Genomic DNA, 20,479 nt, shown 5'->3' with positions numbered 1-20,479 from the left:
AATCAATCCCGTGCGGAATTTTATAAAACCATGCATGAGTCTCTTTCCTTTTAAGACTGGTAAAAAAAAATGTGCCTTTTTTTCTTGCAACCCCCTGAAATGTTTAAATAATGTTTGTTTTGTTTATTGTTATTGTATGTAGTGATATATATATACACAGACATTTATGTAGGATGGAGATGTGATTGTAAAAGTGTATATTTTGTCATATGCAAGTTATTGTCCCCCATTTGTTTTCTTTCTTTCTTTCTTTTTGTTCATTTATAAAAGCACAATAAAACAACGATAGTTGACCATTGTGCTGAACAATATAACTTAAAAAAAAAATACATAGAAACGATAAAGAAAAGACAAACAAATAATAATTATAGCTACATAATAAACTCCCGTTGGCTCATACACTAAAAGCCTTCGCAAAGAGGTAGGCTTTAAGGCTTGTTTAAAAAAGAGATTCTGTTGCAATTGTTCTAATAGAGATTGGAAGACTATTCCACAATTTAGGGCCGTGTGTAGTTAATGTGTAGTTATGTGAAACTATTAATGAAATTATTTTATGATTTGAATAATATAACATAATTAATGATATTAATATACAGAGTACTGTTGTTGATATATATATATATATATATATATATATATATATATATATATATATATATATATATATATATATATATATATATATATATATATATTAAGGAATCAAGATTGTATATTATTAGTAGTAGTATACAGAAAACTCTCGCTAAGTCATATAATTGCGGAGATTATTGTTCAGATAATAGTTGAACCTTTATTTTGAAATACAAAAATAATTCGCTTATATTCACTTTCGATTCAAACAAGAGATGGTTTAAACTCACCGTAACATATTTGAACATCTTGTGAATAATTGTATCAACTGAACTGTCTCAATTAAACACATTTTAGCGTTCCTAAAGAGTGAAATATAATTTGCAGAAATTCTCACGAATTTATTTCCGTGTCGAAAGTGCTGCTGTAAAATCAATATTCTCACTGTCATTGGAAGGAGCATGGCGTGCGTCTTTTCTTAAGCCCCCGTGAAGTTGCGTTTTACTCCGTTTGTAACAGTTGTTCAGTCTAGGTAATTCAGTGGTCGGTGAATGTTGAGGTCAGTGCAGTAATGTCCGTGTACAGACCGCTGGTGTGTGTGCTCCGGCACGGGACAGCAGCGCGCGCCTGGAGGACAGTCACCACCTGGTCACCTGTAGGTGCTGCTTTCAATGCCAGAGTCCACAGGAGACTAGACCTCTTCCACCAAAACGTAGTACGTGCCTGTCTGGATCTGTGTCAGTGTAATGATTGTCCTTTATCAGAGTATTATACACACATGTGTCTGTCTGTCAGGGTCTGTTTGGAGTCCCGGAGCTCAGCTCTGCGGGGGGCTTCGAGCTGGTCCAGGACAGAGCCCTGCAGGAGACTCGGCAGCTGCTGGAGAAGGTCTGTCGCTGTCCTCCAGGAGCCCAGACCGTGGAGATATTTGACAAACTGTCAGACAGCCTGTGCCGAGTGGCAGACATGGTAAACCAGTTCAACATGCTGCATTTACATTAATTCATAGAAGGGTATAGAAAACAAGAGCTTTAGAAGACTGATCTTCTCATTTGACAGTCAAAGCTATGACAGATTGAAGGATATGTGGTGTGTTTGTGTGTAGAAAGATCGATAGATAGATCGATAGATAGATGGATAGATAGATAGATAGATAGATAGATTTATATTTATGCATTTTTTATAAACAAAATACAATAAAAACAGTAATATTGTGAATTATTATTGCAGTTTAAAATAGCTGTTTTCTATTTGAATATATTTCAGAATATTTATTAGTGTGATGGCTAAGATGAATTAAATAAAAGTTGTGCTGCTTAATCATTTTGTGGAAACTGTGATAGGTTTTTTCAGAATTTGATGAATATTTAAGTAAACAATTTTTAAAAAGCACTATTTGAAATAGATTTCATCTGTAACATTATTAATGGCTTTGCTGTCAATCAATTTAATGCATCCTTGCTGAATAAAAACAACAACAACAAAAAAACATTTGACTGGCAGCATGTTACATTTCAACATTGATGATAATAACAAATGTTTCTCCATCACTAAATCATCAAATTAGAAAGATTTCAGTGAAGACTGACTAAATTACATTTTAAAATAGTCAAATAGTAAAGTTTAAAAGCGATTTAAATTGTAAAACTATTTCACAATATTATTGTCTTGTTGTATTTTGATCAATAAATCCAGCTTTGATGAGCAAAAGAGACTTCTTTCAAAAACATTAATAGCGTATATATCTAAATACAGTACATAAAAATATCCTTTATATTTTCATTATATATATATGTAATATTTTTTAAATGTTAATCTTTTCTTTCTTTCTTTCTTTTTTGTAGGCAGACTTCATTAAAGTAGCACATCCCGACCCGTCATACCGGGAGGCTGCAGAAAAGACTTGTATAAACATTGGCACTATGGTGGAGAGGTGGGCATTGAATTTATATCCTCTTAATTAATTAATTAATTAATTTATTTTCTGATATTTTTAATTTCTCTTATAGACTCAATACCAATGTTGATTTGTGTAAGAGCTTAAAGGACCTGCTGGATAACCAAGAGATCGTTTCCAAGCTGGACCCAGAAACCAGGTATAAATCAGACCTCTTATTTTATTTGAATATATCCACCTTATTTTTCCCATTAGTGCGTGCAAGGACATTTGTAAAATTGAATGTGTCTGGCTTCCGGTGTCATCCACTTCCAGCTAATTTGCGCGGTACAAATCGGCTCGTTTTGCTGCTTTTTACTGCAAACTGCTGTTGTTTTTACTATATTATTTCAATGTTTTTTTCTTATTTATAAACGCACTGGTTTGAAGCATAAACTATTTTGTTGCTTACAGCACCTATATATGTGACCTTGGACCACAAAAACAGTCTTAAGTGTCAATTTAAATAAGCTTTCCATTGATGTATGATTTGTTTGGATCTGACGATATTTGGCCGAGACACAACTAAAAAAAAACCTGGAATCTGAGGGTGCAAAAAAAAACAAAAAAAAAAACAGAGAAAATCACCTTTAAAATTGTCCAAATGAATTCTTATCAATGCATATTACTAATCAAAAAGTACGTTTTGTTATATTTACGGTAGGAAATTTATAAAATATCTTCATGATACATCCTTTCTTATCCTAAGATCCTTTCTTAATGTCCTAATGATTTTTGGCATAAAAGAAAAATGGATAATTTTGACCCATACAAGGTTTTTTTTGGCTATTGCTAAAAATATACCCCGAGACTGCTTTTGTGGTCCAGGGTCACATATAAGCTTTAACCGCAGGCGTAGTAGATGAAACTTAAAATCTTATTTATTTTAATTTTGTTTATTTTAAAAAAAAGAATGTTTTAATATTAACACACTGTAATGTTTTATTCCTGCAGAAGAGTGGCTGAACTGTTTATGTTTGACTTCGAGATTAGTGGAATCCATCTGGATAAAAAAAAGGTCTGAACTGTTGTTTATGCTTCTGCATCTCGAGTGGTCTCCGTGTGAGACCCAAAGCTATGCATCTGACAGATTACGTTTGTTTTCCACAGAGGAAAGAGGCTGTGAACCTGAATGTGAAGCTGTTGGATCTGAGCAATCAGTTTCTGATGAGCTGCCACATGCCCAACCGAATCGAGAAGAGAGTTCTTCCTGAACACATTCACCAGCACTTCACTAAAGACGGGAATTACATTCAGATCGGAGGCCTGAACGCAGATGCGCCTGATGATCTGGTAGATCACTTTCCTTCATTAATAAAGTTGCATAAAGATTGATTCAAGTTAGGTTCAGGTTGCTCTGTTGTGGAGTGTCTAGTGTTTTTGGTCCCTGCACTTGTTTTTCAGGTCAGGGAAGTTGCGTATAAAGTTTTCCTCTACCCAAATGAAAATGTGATGCACATACTTGAGGAGCTGCTGTCCTGTAGAAATAAACTGGCTCGCTTGGTTGGTTATGAATCGTATGCACACAGAGCATTGAAAGGAACCATGGCCAAAAGCCCAGGTAGACTTTATTCTTATGAAATAGCATTTTTTTTTTTTTTTTTTGAAGTTTACTCATTTTCATTTTCGGCCTTTAAACTTGAAATGTGAGAATGAGTTAATATTGTACAAATAATGTTATTTTATTATATCGTATTATATTATAGGTCTGTTTCTCCACAGAGGCAGTTATGAGTTTTTTACAGCAGATCACAGACAAGCTCTCAGACAGGTTGAGTTTTCTCTCTTCTGTATTTTGTCGATCGCTTTAAGCTGCTGGTACATAATAATGAATATAATATGTGCAAAAGTTTTCATGTTTGTTTTTAGGAAGTGTAATATTTGATCTTATTCTAGCAGGTGCCTGTAGGTGTCACCATCAACTGCGTTATTTATGGATAACATTGTGGCAATAATAAAGTCTAAACATTGTGTTGTGTTGGTGGCTTTGGTTCATAATTATTTGTATATTAAAAAAATGCACATTTAACTTTTGCGTAGGGTACATGTTTTTGCATTGTATATGTTATATAATATGTGGACTGGAATTTCTGTCAACTTTAGGACGAAAAAGGATTTTGAAATGATGAGGGAAATGAAGATGAAACTCAACCCCAGAAATCCCGTAAGCACTGCTCATTTATCTGCGATATTTGGATGTTCATATAATCTGATTTCAGCATGTAGAATGTTAGAAGTGGACAATTTTGCAAACTGAAATCTTCCTCTGTAGGAGCTAATGCCATGGGACCATCCGTATTTCAGTGGTGTGATACGTGCAGAAAGGTAGGAGTTACATGAATCAAAAGTGAGAGGAAAGACGTATTTTGTTACAGATGTGTCCTGATTCAAATAAATGCTGTTCTTTTGTACATTCTATTAATCAAAGAACCCTAAAGAAAATGTAATAAGGTTTCCATAAAAATATTAAGCAGCACATCCGAAGGCTGGAGTTACTTTACGTTTTTAATTATCAAGGTTTTGTGCTGCATGATTTCTACTTTTATTTTCACATTCTTGTCATTTCTCTTTTGTAGTCTGTAAAAAAAGAAAGAAAAAAAAAAAGGTTTATTTATTTATTTATTTTATTTTTTTGGAAAAAAGTGTTCCTGTGGCTCAGTGGTTGAGCATTGCATTAGCAGCGCAAAAGGTTGTGGGTTCGATTCCCAGGGAACACGTGTTAGATAAAAACTGTTAGCCTGAAGTCGCTTTGGTAAAAGCGTCTGCTAAATGCATGCATTTATTTTAAAATCTGTGCATTGACGTTAAGGCTTTACTAACATGGCATGTTGTGTTTTATCTCTGCAGATTCAACATCGAGCCAAGCCTGTACAGTCCGTACTTCTCTCTGGGAGCGTGTATGGAAGGTCTGAATGGTCTTTTCACACAGCTGTTTGGTGTTTCTCTGCTGGCTGAGCAGCCCAGTGTTGGGGAGGTCTGGAGCGAAGATGTGCGCAAGCTGGTGCGATCACACTTTTGTGCTTGAATATCAAACCTAGTGTACTTAAATAAGAGCTCATTTTCGGGTCAAGGCAACTTAGTTTCTAATGTCACTTGCCATTGTGCATTGTTCCTTCAGGCTGTGGTGCATGAAACAGAGGGATTGCTGGGATACATCTACTGTGACTTCTTCTACAGACCAGACAAACCTCACCAGGTAAAGAAGGATTTTAATCTACTTCTAGTGCCATTGGTTTGTCCTTCAATAAGTATTTGTTACACAACATCATACAATCATTCACTCAACTAATTCATTCAAAAACATTGATTCATTTGGGAAAACATTACTTAATGGGGAAGTCATTCATTTTTCCAAAAAACCTGCTTTGCGTGACGCTAATCTGCATTGATTGGTTGATTTAATTTCCATTTCATCACACCTGTAATGTCTGATAAAGCAGTGTTTGTAAGCGCAGTGCTGCTTTGCGTACAGCCGTACTGGAGGAAACGGCTATTTTTACCACACCAAAAACAGCACCTAGTGGCAAAGTATGAATGTCCTAGTGGCTAAATGAATCGGTGTGCTAATTTTTCACGTTGATGTCAACATGAAACAGCTTGGGATTAGTTTTAAAAACGACTCTCTTCAATGATTCAGAGTCCACTCTTTCTTTTGAGAGACAATAATACGCTGTGTACTTTCAGATTTAAAACTTTGCACAATGTTTTCATTCACTTAGAGCTGTGTTACACACTGCATGAAAGGTCATGTTCAAAAATCCATAATAGGGACACTTTAAGGAAAAACTTACGGTCATTATGCGGGAGTCATTGAATGATTCACTCAAGCGATTTGTTCAAAAAACACTGATTCACTCAGGAATAAAACTGATTTATTCAGGAATTAAATTGATTTTATTGCAGTCAATCAGTTTTGATCATGTGTGTGCCTCTCAGGACTGCCACTTCACTATTCGTGGTGGAAGGCAGCTGGAAGACGGGCAGTATCAGCTGCCGATAGTTGTCCTGATGCTGAACCTGCCTCACCCGACTCGCTCTGCTCCCACGCTGCTCAGCCCGGGCATGATGGAAAACCTCTTCCATGAGATGGGCCACGCCATGCACTCCATGCTAGGACGCACCCGCTACCAACATGTGACGGGTATGACATGATAACTACCAAAATGAGCTCTTTTTGTTCAGATTTGTGGTTCTGCTTCAGCTTTGAAATGTGCCTGTAGCAGCACAATCACAGTGACCTTGTTTCTGTCTTTAGGAACACGGTGTGTCACTGATTTTGCAGAGGTTCCTTCTATTCTAATGGAATATTTTGCTGCAGACTATCGTGTGATCAGTCAGTTCGCTCGCCACTATCAGACTGGACAGGTACACTCTACGCTGCTCTGTTCATGCCGGTCGTGATCAGTACGAGCAGCATTTCAAAACTCATTTTGAATTCAACGCAAGTCACTTTTTTTTTTATTATTATCTATATCGTTTCTCACAGCCTTTGCCTCAAAGCATGGTGGCCCGTCTTTGCGAGTCCAAGAAGGTCTGTGGTGCGGCTGACACTCAACTTCAGGTACCATACGATCTCATTCAGAACTGAGAACAAACTCCAACATTACCACATCACAATTGTGGAGAATAAAATAAAACCTAAATGACCACAAGTTTCGTAGGAGAGATAATTATTTTAAAAACTGATGTGCACAGGGTCATACTGTAAGCATGCACTGTTTTTAAAAGTATTAGTTGGTACTGATAATTACTTTTTAACTCTGCTCTGAGTTGATGAGGCAAATTATTATATATTTTTTTTTCACAGTAAAGCTCCAGTATTAATTTATAAAACCAGGCATGAAAATATTTAAAGGGTACATAACACACAGTTTCACCTAATCTCATGTTAATCTTGAGGACCTATAGAGTAGTACTGCATCCTTCATATTTCCAAAAAGTCTTTAGTTTTATTATATTTATTAAAGAAAAATACAACTTTCAGATTCTTTCCGGAAAAAGCTGAGCTCCTGGAGGCGTGCCGTGGGCGGAGCTATAATACTGATGTTTCATGTTGTTTCCATTAACATACAGTATATTCACTTATGTGCTGATTTCCAACAAAATACAGAAATCTGATGCAATTGTACTTCCATGAATGGGGTGTTTTATCACAGGGACGGCTCCATGTTTTAATAGCAAAAGATGTGCAAATCCAGCGTCGACTTAGGCCTTGTTTAAAAAACATTCGTCACTCAAATGAACAGAACACACAAACGCACTTGATACACTCCGGAAAAACAAACTGCATCTACTGTTCATGTAACGCTGGGTTCTTAGGGAAGCTGAACACGGTAAACTTTCCCTCACATCCAAAAACGCACTTATTTGGAGGCATTCTCGAACAAATCATGCGCAGCGCTACCGATGATTTTGAAACGTGTTGATGTGCGCGGTCTCGCTCTCCTCCGGTCAATGTGTGTGCGCGGGCGTGCTTTTCCGGGAGAAATTAATGCTCATATAAGGAGTTCCACTCTCGTCTACGTCATTAGATCCACAATTGGAAAAAAATAAAAAATAAATTCTCAGTCATTCTTCTAAATTATTTTTTTAAACTTTGGCCATGTTTATTATGAGAATCCATCTCTTTAACACTGTGAACAACTCTGAATACACGAAACACCGTTGTACCCTCCCCCCTTTAACTGAATGAATAAAATTAATTTTAATCAATGAAGGTAATAATTCTGTACTTTTAAAATTTAGCATTTAATAGACACCGTTAGGAAGAATCGATTTGGAAAATATACTCTGATATTTTCTGCTTCCCAAAATGAAAAAGCTAATATTGAACAATAAATAATGTAAAAAAATTCATTCAAGCTAAGTTTATTCGTATAGCGCTTTTAACGAAAGAAATCATTGCAAAGAAACTTTACAGGAAATTCTATGATATTTAGTAGTAGCTTGTCAGTGGTGACTGTCAGTTTTTGTGCACATGGCAGAAATGTTCTTAAATTAATAAAAGACGTAGTCAAACAGACGATGGATTCATAAATGGTTTGTTGAATGGTTTCTTGAATGGTTTCTAATCTGTAAATGGTTCTCTTCAGGTTTTCTATGCAATCATGGATCAAGTTTATCATGGAAAACCCCAGAATCTATCAACTACAGACATCATGATAGACATGCAGAAGAAGTATTACGGCCTGCCATATGTCACCAATACAGTACGTTTTTCATTTCAATCAAATAATGTTTCTTTTTCTGAATCTTCTAAATCATTTTCTAAATCAGTATAGGAAATCTTGTCTTAGGCATTATATATGGTCTTAAGGATAACATTGAATTATTTGTTAGTTATTAAATGTGTTTCACAAAAAGCACATCTCCCATACTGTGTGTAGGAGGTCTGTTGCCCTGAGATGAAGTGATCCATTGCCGTTACTGAAGTTAATGAATGTTTGGGAGTCGTTCCTTGACTAATCCATAATAACATCTTATTCTTCCGCTACTGAAGTACAAAAACACATAAACACACCGAGGTAGTTTAGTCGTGGCCCCTTTCCTGCCGTGTGGTTTTCTACATCTTTCACAGACACTGCACGGTTAAAGGATTAAAATGCTTTTCTCCGCTCTCCAGCCCTTTTTTTGTGCAATAACAAAGCAGAGATATAACTTGAAGAAGCACTCCCTGGGGGAAATATTTGAAACTCTTCTCTCAGAGTCTTTTTGGAAGGGAAAAAACTGCTTTTCTCAGCTCTCAGAGAAGGCCGCCTGAGAGCTGGAGCCATCTAAAACACATTTTATTTCAGAATTGCCTTCACAAAGCGTTGATCCTGGCCTGTAATTATGTGGAGCCACTGGAAATCAGGCCTCCCCCCAACTCTAAATATTCCCCTCTCTCTTTAATTGCTTCAGCCATAATGTCTTTACCTTCCTCTAAATCACCCAGCTTCCCTTTTTTTATCCGTTATTACAGCCTCTCACGGGAACGCAGCTAATAGTATGTGTGCGTGTCTCTGGTTCCTGTAGGATGCATGTTTTATTGACTACTAAAGAACAACTGAAAGCGTTCCTCAGTCCACACACGGCTGTTAAACTCTCCGCATGTAACTCTATTGAAGAATGAAAGCTCTTTTGAAACGCTTCATTTTGTTGCGGTAAAGATATAAAACCAGAGTTTTTCATGACACACATGGGAACATTTGCATTGATCCGTCCTTCCAAGGTACACTAACCTTAAAAGGATCGGGGCAGTAATTTTCCTTTATTTCCAGCATCATTGATCCAGTCTTCAGTGTCACATGATCCACATGACACTTGTGCTTCTTAATTGGGTTCCTGTAGCTCAATTGGTAGAGCACTGCTCTATCAAGCGCAAGGTTGTGGGTTCGATTCCCCGGGAACACATGATATGTAAAAATGTGTAGCCTGAATGCACTGTAAGTCACTTTGGATAAAAGCGTCTGCTAAATGCATAAATTTAATTCACTTTTAAATTTAAAATAATATGTTGTTGTTGTTTTTTTCCCTCAGGATTTATTGATGTACAGTTTATATACACTTTGTAGTTTCTGTAAAATGGTCATTATTTCAAGAGTACTGACCTGAATAAGATATTTCAATTCACACAAAAGACGTTTACGGATAGTCCACAAGAGAAAATAATTGTTGAATTTATAAAAATGAACCCGTTCAAAAGTTTACTTGCCCTTGTTTTTTTAACACCGTGCCGTTTCCTGAATGATCCTCAACATCAAGCTTACCAAACTGAGGTAGATTTTATGTCTTGCCACAAATGGCACAAGAGTTTCATGCTAATATGAGATATTAAAAGATTGCGGCCAATGACTGATTATGATTCACAGAGAGAGCTGTATTTACAGTTGTTTGACTTCTGTTGACATTGATTCGACTGATACCAGGGCATTGATAGTGTTCGGGAGGATAATGTCAGCTGTTAGAAACGTGGCCCAGATGGAAGTTCTTGTCCTGTTGCTAATATTTGGGAATATTCACACACAGAGTTACATTCCTCTGGCTGCTGAGATGCATCACGGGATGCAAGGAGCAAGTCCAAAAAGCGTGGTAATGCCATGTTAGATTTGGTCCTTTTTGTTCGTTCAAGGCCCATATCTAAATTTCTGTAAATTTCTTATAAATGTACATTTTTAATGAGCTGATGGCCAGCAGCATGACAGGTCCCATCTGCAGTGGAAATATTTCCATAATGCAATACAGATTTTAGGCGGGTGTTGATAGTCAAGTAGCTGTTCTGCTTTTGCTAATGTCTAGCTTTCAGATGTTTCAGTACTGGAGGAGTGCATTTGAGCTTACTGTAGTCATTAGGGGCCATATGGGATATGTCTCACTGAGACTCTGGGGTTTAACTCTGTGTTATACAGCAGTTTCACCTTCTCCAACCATAACGTGTCTCTCATAGTGCTGTTTACACAACCCTGGCTCTCTTCAACATCTTTCAGAGGAACACTTAACACACTCATTCTGCGTCAGAAACTGTCCAGCATGTCCCTTAGTAATCATTAGAGCCAGATGTCTTTGCAGGGTCCTTAATATCATGTAGCACGATAGCAGTGCATTTATAATGTAGTTACTACAACAGTACGTAGTTATATAACACGTGTATCTGTAAAATTCTTCTGCACAGATGGTTGCAATGTTTTAATGTAAATTGTGTAGTTAGACTTTAAATAAAGCCTTGCACCCAGGTCCTGTGATAAGAGCAAATGGTCTCTAATGTATAGACGACTCATTGAGCTTTGTTTTGTTTGTTTCTTGGTTAATTGTTTTCTTAGTTTATTTATTCATTTATTTTTGTTTTCTTGGTTTGTTTTTTGTTCTCTTTGTTTCCTGGTTTGTTTTTCTTTGTTTCTTGTATTGCTTTCTGTTTTGTTTGTTGGTTGATTTGTTTTGTTACTTTGTTTTTCTTCTTAATTTGGTTTGATTTGTTTTGTTGCATCTTAACAAATGAATGCATTCAAACCGGGAGCAGGAGCTTCTCGTGAGCAGTGTTGAAATTATGGTTTCGAGTTATTTTTTTTTCTGTGCGCTGCTCAAGCTCAGTTAAAGCACAGCACACCTGTGATTGACTAAATAAATATGATTTTAGACAAAAAGTGCTAAAAATGCACAGAACAAGCATGTCTAGTGTGTTTTAACAAGAATTGGAGTATGTCAGAAAAGAAAATGAAGAATAAAAAAAAACCGGAAGATTTAGGCATCTAAGCTAGTTTATAATTATTCACTTTGGGTTAGTGTATGCCATACACTAACTCGAATATTAAAAAAAGAAAGAAAAAAAAACGTTAAAAACAGCAGATCCTATAATCGAATAATGACTGGAACGACATGATCGGAACAGTTTTTTGTGGTTAACCAATTACATATGAATCCCATTGTTGACAAACTTTGAAGACTTGCAAGTTGATAACTGGCCAACTTCTAAAAACAAGATGATAGTTTTTAGCTTCCAGTGTGAATACTCTCACGAGTCTGCAGCTGCAGTGAAGCTGACGTGAAGCTCAAGCTTGCAGGGTGAAACAGGCGTTCGTTTGTGTTTGGATTCTTGGTTTGCGTCATTTGTTGTTGTTTTTTTGTTTGTTTGTTTTCTTTGTTTCTCTGTGTACTGTTTTGTTTTTTTGATTTATTTTTTGTTTGTGTGTGTGTTTTTCTTTTTTTTTTTCTTTTGTTGTTTTGTTTTGTTATTCTTTGAAATGTTTATTCTTTCACTTGGATGTCAGTTGTTTGTTTAACGTAGTAACCAATAAATCCCTTTATCTTCTGTATGATGCCACAGCTTATTTAAGTTTATTTTAATGTATTTTATTTGAAGTCTGTATTATTATATTTTATAGAATTCTATCATTTGTGACCATTATTAAAAGAAAACCAGAGAAATCATTATATATATATATATATATATATATATATATATATATATATATATATATATATATATATATATATATTAGTGGTGGGCCGTTATCGGCGTCAACGTGCTGCGTTAGTGTGAGACTCTTATCGGGTAATTTAAAAAAATATCGCTGTTAATCTATTCTCAAAGTTGTGTTGGGAGCTGGGTCTATACTACGCAAGCTATGATGACTTTCACCTTGATTTTTTAGCGCGGATGGGTTTGTTGTGTTTTGTTTTGGGGGAGGGTTTTGGTTTGTTTTTGTATTAAAATAACATTGATATGAAAATGTAAATTTACATGCTCTTTTTTAATTTAATTTATCAGATACAGTAGAGATTCATGTGTTTTTAGGGGGATGGGGTTTTAAATCTCCTTCAGTTTAGTCAGATTCAGGCATGTGTGTCTTGCGTGAGCACCAGGGCTGTGTCGAGACGGCATGTGAGGGCCACAGAAACAGAAACAGATTTGAGTGTGGTCCACTTAACATTCACTGGCTCCACACACCTGTAAAGACTGAGATGATGAATGTCTTTCTTCGTTCAGTCTCTCTCCAACCATCTTACTTGCTGATTTTTATGAACCCAGACATCCAGTTAGATTAGCCGTAGCTATAAACTGATATTATCATATACGAAAAGGTTCGTTGTCCCTATTTACTGTCATATCTAGCATAGTGTGCTCGGTTCATTTTCTGCAGGGATAATGGCAACAGCGGGTGTCTAAGCACGTCTCCATCCCTCAGCGATGCGTTTGAGCTCCTGAGCTCTTTCAACACAACTCTAGTCTGTGTTTTAATAGCAAAATACTTCCCCAACTTGCACCCACCCAAAACATTATCAGTCTCTTTCATTTAGCTCAGAGTAACGTATCCACTGGAATAGCCTTTGCACCATTTGTGCTCTGGGAATGTAAATATTTAGTGATGAATATGGTCCTGAAGGCATTGTGTGGCAATAGCTTGACTCTTTCATGTAGTTGGGTCACTTCTGCAGCTGAGATATTGAATGTTGTTAGCATCAGCATGTTTCCAGGTTAGGAAATAACTTGGCACGGGTTTACAGCGATGTAACGGGAGTATTCCTACGGCAGCTTGTGATTATTTCAGCTGTGTCTGTGTCTGCAGGCCTGGCAGCTGAGGTTCAGTCATCTCGTCGGCTACGGGGCGAAGTACTACTCGTACCTGATGTCACGAGCAGTGGCCTCCATGGTGTGGAAGCAGTGTTTCTATAAAGATCCCCTCAACAGGTTTGTGAAAGACACATGCATTCGTTTTAATGTCACTATAACCCTCTCAGTTTTTCACTAAAGTTTATACACCCTTAACCCTCTGGTGTTGTTCGAAAAGGTTGATTGGACCTGAATAAAAATCACACTTCTACTGTTTAAAAATGTCCTGATTGGAAATGAATGGAAAGCTAACTTCATGTAGTAGAAACGTAGCTGCACCCAAACGAAATCTTACTGAAAGCTCATTTTTTGAGATATCAAACACAACTTGTTTAGATTTATGGCTTTGATTTTATTTCAGTTTTAGAGTGAATCATGAACTAATGGAACCTTATTGTATCAAATTTGTTATTTATTTAAAATGTAATTTTTATTTTATTTTATTTTATTTTTTTTTGCCTTTTTCATATCAATAAACTTGTTTTGTTTTTTTAAGTCGAGTTTCACTTTGTCTTCACTTCAGCAAAAATCTGCCAGTTGCCTTCTTTAAAGAGAGATCAAACTTAATAAAATAATTCTATATTTATAACAGTTTATATTCAAAAATATGCTCAGAAGGTGGTTAACAGGTTAAAAAAAAATTTAATTGTAACTATTCTACAAATATAATTTTATACCATAAAGTCATATATAACACAATATTATATTTTTAAAAAATTATATATATATATATATATATATATATATAAATCTATCTATCTATATATATGTATAAAGGAAAAAATAAAGGTTGTACAATATATTTTATCCATGGATGTTAAAACCATAGATGCCAGTTTAAATAGTGCATGCATCCATGAAATTCATCTAATGAATGAGATCTGTATGCCATACTGCATTAAATTACTTGATATATTTGTTTAGTTTCCCCCAAAACAGATAAACTGTACATTATAAATGTCCATATCTGCTACAAGAGGATTATTATTAATAATATTATTATTATTATTATTATTATTATTTTTAGGATTTAAGAGTGTACTAACTTAAAGAGGTCCACGAATTTAACATGCACAGACCGAAAACCACAAAACTCCTGATTTAATTTCATGGGGTCTTTAAAAATAGCAGGGTATCTTAACTACTCCGCTGTGGTTTTGTTCCTTAGCACTTCCTTTTGTTTGGACAGTTTTGGACATGTCAGGGAACATAAGGGTTTCTGGGCTTGGTTTGTGGGAGTGATGCTGGTAGTGTAAAGTAAAGCTCTGTCTGATCACGCTGTTGCAGGGAAACCGGAGAGCGTTACCGCAGAGAGATGCTGGCTCATGGGGGAGGGAAGGAGCCCATGCTGATGGTGGAAGGTAAGAGGAGAGAATGAGCACAGTGTCCGTTCACCAGACTCAACTTGTTCTCTCTCTTAGTTCATGTTCTTGGTCTTATACTGAATGATTCATCAGTGCATGCTTATAACTAGAAAATTGCCCCAGTAATGTCAAAATGTATTAACTTACAATAAATTGCCAAGAGGCTATTTATATTACAGCAATAATAGAAACTAAGAATAGATTACTATTGGGACAAATGAAGATGCTCTCTGGATGACAAATTTATCAGCCCTGGTATTGTTAAAAAAAAAGATCCTTTTTGATGAACTGTGATAGTTTTAACTCCTATAACTCTATAATTTCTTTTTGAATATATTTTTCATTGACTGAGGCCAGATTTATTTATTTATTCATTTATTTATTTATCAAATGTAAACTTTAAAAAAAAAAATTCAAATTATTTTTATTTGTTGTTCAAATAAAATTTAGTTAATAACATTCTATTATTTTCCCCTTGTTTCTTTAGTAGCTGGTATGGTGTTTATGGTATTTAATTTAATTGTAACTTTTTTTTTAAGTTTACCATTTGAATTTTATTTTCCAAATTTCATTTTAAATGATACAATTATAATATTAAATATTATGATTCAGTTATTGAGCACAATAAAAATAATAAAAATAATTGCATATTGGTATCCACTGACATTTCTACATAAGTGTGTTCACGTCCTTATTTTCGGATTCCTTAGCTACTTCTGTAGTATTTGTCACTGTTAAGTGTCCGGTTCAGAGGGGTTCTCCTCCCCCCTCCTCTGTCCCGGATCTCAGTGGAACAAGAGCCACCCCTGAGAGAGCCTGTAGCCTGGGCTGTTTTCATCTGCCGGGCTCCTGCTCCTCGCTGGCCGGACCCCAGGCCTCTGGTGCTGAAAGGTCCAGGCTGGATTAGACGGCATAGCAGAGAGAGGAAAGTGACGGACTGACGGCCACGCTGACTGAAGCCCTGTGTTCTCCAGCCATTCTTCAGCCACAGAGCTGTCTTTCATGGCCCTCAGCTTTCCCAGGGACCTCTATTTTAGTGGCGAAGGACAGACTGAAAGAACAATAGCTGACTCGAGCACCTGGGCTGGGATGTGTTTTAGCACTGTGGCACACAGATGTTTGCATGCATGAGTTTTAGACCGAAGATCACAGGAGGGTCAGGTTCACCTTAGTTTCAAACATTCCTTAATAGGAAAAAAAATGCATTTATATTCATCTATAATGTGTCAAAAAGAAAATCAGATCCTATAAATAAAATCACAAACGTTGGATTTGCATTTCCTGAAAATAGAAAGGTAGAAAGGATAGCAATTTTTTTTTATATTAATGTTATGTTTGGCATAAATGCCTGAGAGGAGCTTAATCGTTGCCATGCTACTTAGTACGTGTCTTGTTTTCAGTCAGCTGCACACAGGAATCAACATGTTGACACATAGTATTGTGTAAAGGCAGCTATAAATTGTTAAAAGGGTCATGAACTGAGAAATCTAAAATCGCTTGATGTTTTGAGGTATAAAAGGTCATTGTGCTATAAAAACATAGTGTAAGTCTGAAAACAGCTTCTATTGAAGTAAATCTGCCCAAATTGACAGCTTGTGGAATGTGCCACTTCATGTGTGGTTAAACCCCGCCTCCTCAAATGAAATATATGCAAATTTCATAATGACATCACTGCTGCTTGGTTTTGAATGCTGAGCATTCTATCAGTGTTAATCAATAGGAGGTGTATATACTTAAAGTACATAAAAATAAAATAAAACAAGCACTATCCACTATTATATTTAATATATTAAATAATATTATTATATAGTAATGAAATATAGTGAGGTCCAAAATCTCAGTCTACAATTATATACAGTACATTATATATATATATATATATATATATATATATATATAAAAGAAAGATCTTTATAAAATTGGAAGAAAAAAAGTCAGAACTGTAATATTATACATTTGCAATTACTTTATATCTTTAGAAAAAATAAAGATACAAATTAATACCCTCACAACATAATTTGTATTATTACAAGAAGTCAAAATTGCGAGACGCATACTCAGAAATCTGTGAAACAATAGTTATGTGATATATACTAAATTATAAACCGTATAAATGATGTTCATGTTGATATATTATTATATCTACATGAACAATCTTTTTTCCAAAGTTCATATGTGAACAGATCTAAAGCCTCATGATTCATACGTGCAGTGGCATAATCCTGAAACTTGAGCTTTCTTTGAATTTTGATAAATGTTCTTTTTTGGACCGAGCGTTGAGACCTCCAGTTTTAATTAGAGAGTCAGTGATGAAGTAATTCCAGCCTTCAGGTAGATCATGAGCTTAGTGCATTCAACTCGTGACATGTTTCAAATAGTTCGAAACGCAGGCGTGCGTCAAAGCCGTGGAGCAAACAGAAAATCTCTTGATCTGCTGGGAGGGAGGCTGCAATTATCTTCTTAGTCTTTTAACATTGCTCAACTGGAGTTGAAGCAGTGTTCATTAGAGACCAGGACCACTGGAACTCAGTCTGTGGGTTTCTCAGAGCACGTAACATTGAACTCAGGTCAGAAGACTTCATTTAGTGTTTAATGTCTTCGACCTGGTTTGACCTCTTGATAATCCTGTCCTGTTTTACATGAAGTCATGTTCCACCATGTCTGTGCCCACGTAAGTGCACAAGCTCAAGGTGTGGAGGCTCACAGGAGCCAACAGGGATTAATTGAAGAGAGATGAGTCTGTCTGGCTTTGATGTGCCCTCCAATCCCGGTCAACAGCTCTTCTGACCAATCACAGAGAGCCTCCTCATGCAGCACACAGCTGGGTTGTAGAAAGGCCCTTTGATTCGTAAGAAGACACACACAATACCCCTGCACTGATGAATATGGCGAGTCTACCCATCCTTGCAAATGTCTGATCCTGTCAGTTTAATCATGTTCCCACATAAAAAAGATGAATTATTTCTCAGTGGTGTGGTTAAACTTTAGTAGTGGGATTGCTTGTTATAAGACCTTCGATCATATATAGCTTTTTTTCATATTTGTTTAATATTTTTGCTTTTTTTAAATAATCTATTTATTATAATTTTTTAACATTTCACATATATGCCATTGTTCAAAATGTTGGGGTTAGATAAGATTACGTTTTTTGGGGATATATATATATATATATATATATATATATATATATATATATATATATATATATATATATATATATATATATATATATATATATATATATATATATATATATATACACAGTACAGACCAAAAGTTTGGACACACCTTCTCATTCAAAGAGTTTTCTTTATTTTCATGACTATGAAAATTGTAGATTCACACTGAAGGCATCAAAACTATGAATTAACACATGTGGAATTATACATGGAATTATATACATAACAAAAAAGTGTGAAACAACTGAAAATATGTCATATTCTAGGTTCTTCAAAGTAGTCACCTTTTTCTTTGATTACTGCTTTGCACACTCTTGGCATTCTGTTGATGAGCTTCAAGAGGTAGTCACCTGAAATGGTCTTCCAACAGTCTTGAAGGAGTTCCTCGAGAGATGCTTAGCACTTGTTGGCCCTTTTGCCTTCTGTCTGCGGTCCAGCCCACCCCTAAACCATCTGGATTGTGTTCAGGTCCAGTGACTGTATATATTGTTATTTTATTTAGTCATTATAATACATTATTTGAGAATTATAAAGTTGGATATATATGTGTTTTTTTTTTTTTTTTTTTTTTACATTATACAAAGTATTTACAGTTGAAGGTATTTACATGACTCTAAACATAACTTAAACATGATCGTTTTGGCACACAAACACTGACACATTGTAATTGCTTTAAATGATCTCTAGATCATTCCAGAGATGAAAGGAAACAATAATGCAGCCCAACTCTAAGAAATCACTCATGTAAATCTCATCCTGAACATTTATCCCATATCTTTATTCTTCCTGGATATGGCCTTCATTTAATTTGTATATTTTTTTAGTTTTGGAAAAGGAAAAGTGAGCCTGGATTGGGTTGTCGTCTGAATCCTCTCTGGAGTGAGCTCAGGAAATGGGCATCATTATAGAAAGTGCTGTTGAAGCAGGAGACGTCCAGTCCCTGTGTGATTAAAGCATCTTCAGCTCTCTGAACAGCATCTGTGGCTGCAGCATTCAGCTGAAAAACAAACCTGTTCAGCCGGAGGAGCTAATGCTTACTTTTACCGTCATAATGCCGGCAGTCGAAGACAGACAGGTGATTATATAAGCGGCAGGTTTTAATACTACCTCCGTCTTATGGTTCATGCCCAACTCATGTCAAGTACGTCAGAATCCACCAAATCCAGAGCCCAAATCTGCAGAGAATATAAGGGGACATGATGATGTGTGTGTGTGTGTGTGTGTGCCTGCTTAACCATATTTTGGGGACAAATATGTACCCAAAACCTGACATAATCGCCAAAAACCTCCATTTGGGGATGTCCTCATATGTAAAACTGGTATAAAATAAACTAAAAGCTTTTCTGAAATCGTAAAAATGCTGAAAGTTTTCTGTGAGGTGTGGGTTTAGGTTAAAAAAAGTGTATAACTATCTCTATATAAAAACAATAGAAGTCTATCTGAAGTCCCCAGTTAGATAGCGAAGTGTGTGTGTGTGTGTGTGTGTGTTTTAGAGGAGACCCGAGGGGGAAGGGAGGAGGGCTTATTTACATTGGCAGCTATTCAAGGGGAAATGAGCAGACTTCAAAGCAGAGAGGAACTGTAAATCTAGTGTGCACCGTTTAGCAGATATGAGCTGCACTGTAGACAGTAGGTATCTCTCAACCCGTGGTTTTAAATGTCTCTGCCAGTGTAAATGCTGCTCAGATTTACAGTGCTCCTTTGAAGTTAGCATTATTTAATGCAAAGTATATATATTAAACAAGTCATTAACAGAGGAAAATGCTCCTGCTAAAGCTTGAGAGGGTGTATGTAACTGGAATCTGTTTCTCTTGTTTCGTGTCCAGGCATGTTGCAGAAAAGACCCTCCATCGAGGACTTCGTCAGCGCCCTCGTGTCTGATCTGGACCCTGACTTTGAAACCTTCATCATGGACTCCGAGAGCTGAGCCATTTTTCATCGCAGTATCACTTTATCTTCCTCACTGTACTGAGCACCGTTAGTATTCACGTTTAGAGAGAGGACTCTATTCATGAACCAAAACTGAACGATCTCACAGCAGTGCATTGTGGGAGATATATATATCTCAGTGAATCTCAGAAAACATGTCAAGAACTTGTCCAGGTCATGTTTCACATAAAAAATCAGGAGGAAACAGAAATGCATGTGTTCTATTTGTTTGCTCTTTCACCAAAATAAATCAATAAAAATAGTCATAAATGCAGAATAAATATTAAGTGTTTTATACATCACACTATATTGGTGGGACTACATGTAATAATTTCAAAATGTAATTTAAGTATGAAATTGAATTATTAATAAAATGTTTAATAACACTGGTATCATTCCTTTCATTTATTTA

At 36.0% G+C, this 20,479-nt stretch overlaps 1 protein-coding gene across 1 annotated transcript; it reads left to right on the top strand.

Annotated features, from left to right (window-relative positions):
* The first annotated feature begins 870 nt into the window (after positions 1–870).
* Positions 871–20,453, top strand: mipepa (mitochondrial intermediate peptidase a). Its single transcript, XM_052616080.1, has 19 exons — positions 871–1,288; positions 1,369–1,542; positions 2,418–2,506; positions 2,583–2,669; positions 3,464–3,527; positions 3,620–3,802; positions 3,914–4,070; positions 4,232–4,280; positions 4,613–4,673; positions 4,782–4,834; positions 5,357–5,510; positions 5,628–5,705; positions 6,446–6,650; positions 6,765–6,874; positions 6,996–7,070; positions 8,602–8,718; positions 13,552–13,673; positions 14,883–14,956; positions 19,965–20,453. The coding sequence occupies exons 1-19, from the start codon at positions 1,145–1,147 to the stop codon at positions 20,063–20,065; spliced, it is 2,097 nt and encodes a 698-aa protein (XP_052472040.1). The 5' UTR covers positions 871–1,144; the 3' UTR covers positions 20,066–20,453.
* Positions 20,454–20,479: the final 26 nt, after the last annotated feature.

Source organism: Carassius gibelio, chromosome A15 (assembly GCF_023724105.1).
Source record: "Carassius gibelio isolate Cgi1373 ecotype wild population from Czech Republic chromosome A15, carGib1.2-hapl.c, whole genome shotgun sequence".
Lineage (NCBI taxonomy): Eukaryota > Metazoa > Chordata > Actinopteri > Cypriniformes > Cyprinidae > Carassius > Carassius gibelio.
The sequence above is the reverse complement of the archived record's forward strand: the minus strand, read 5'-3'. Positions and strand labels throughout refer to the sequence as shown.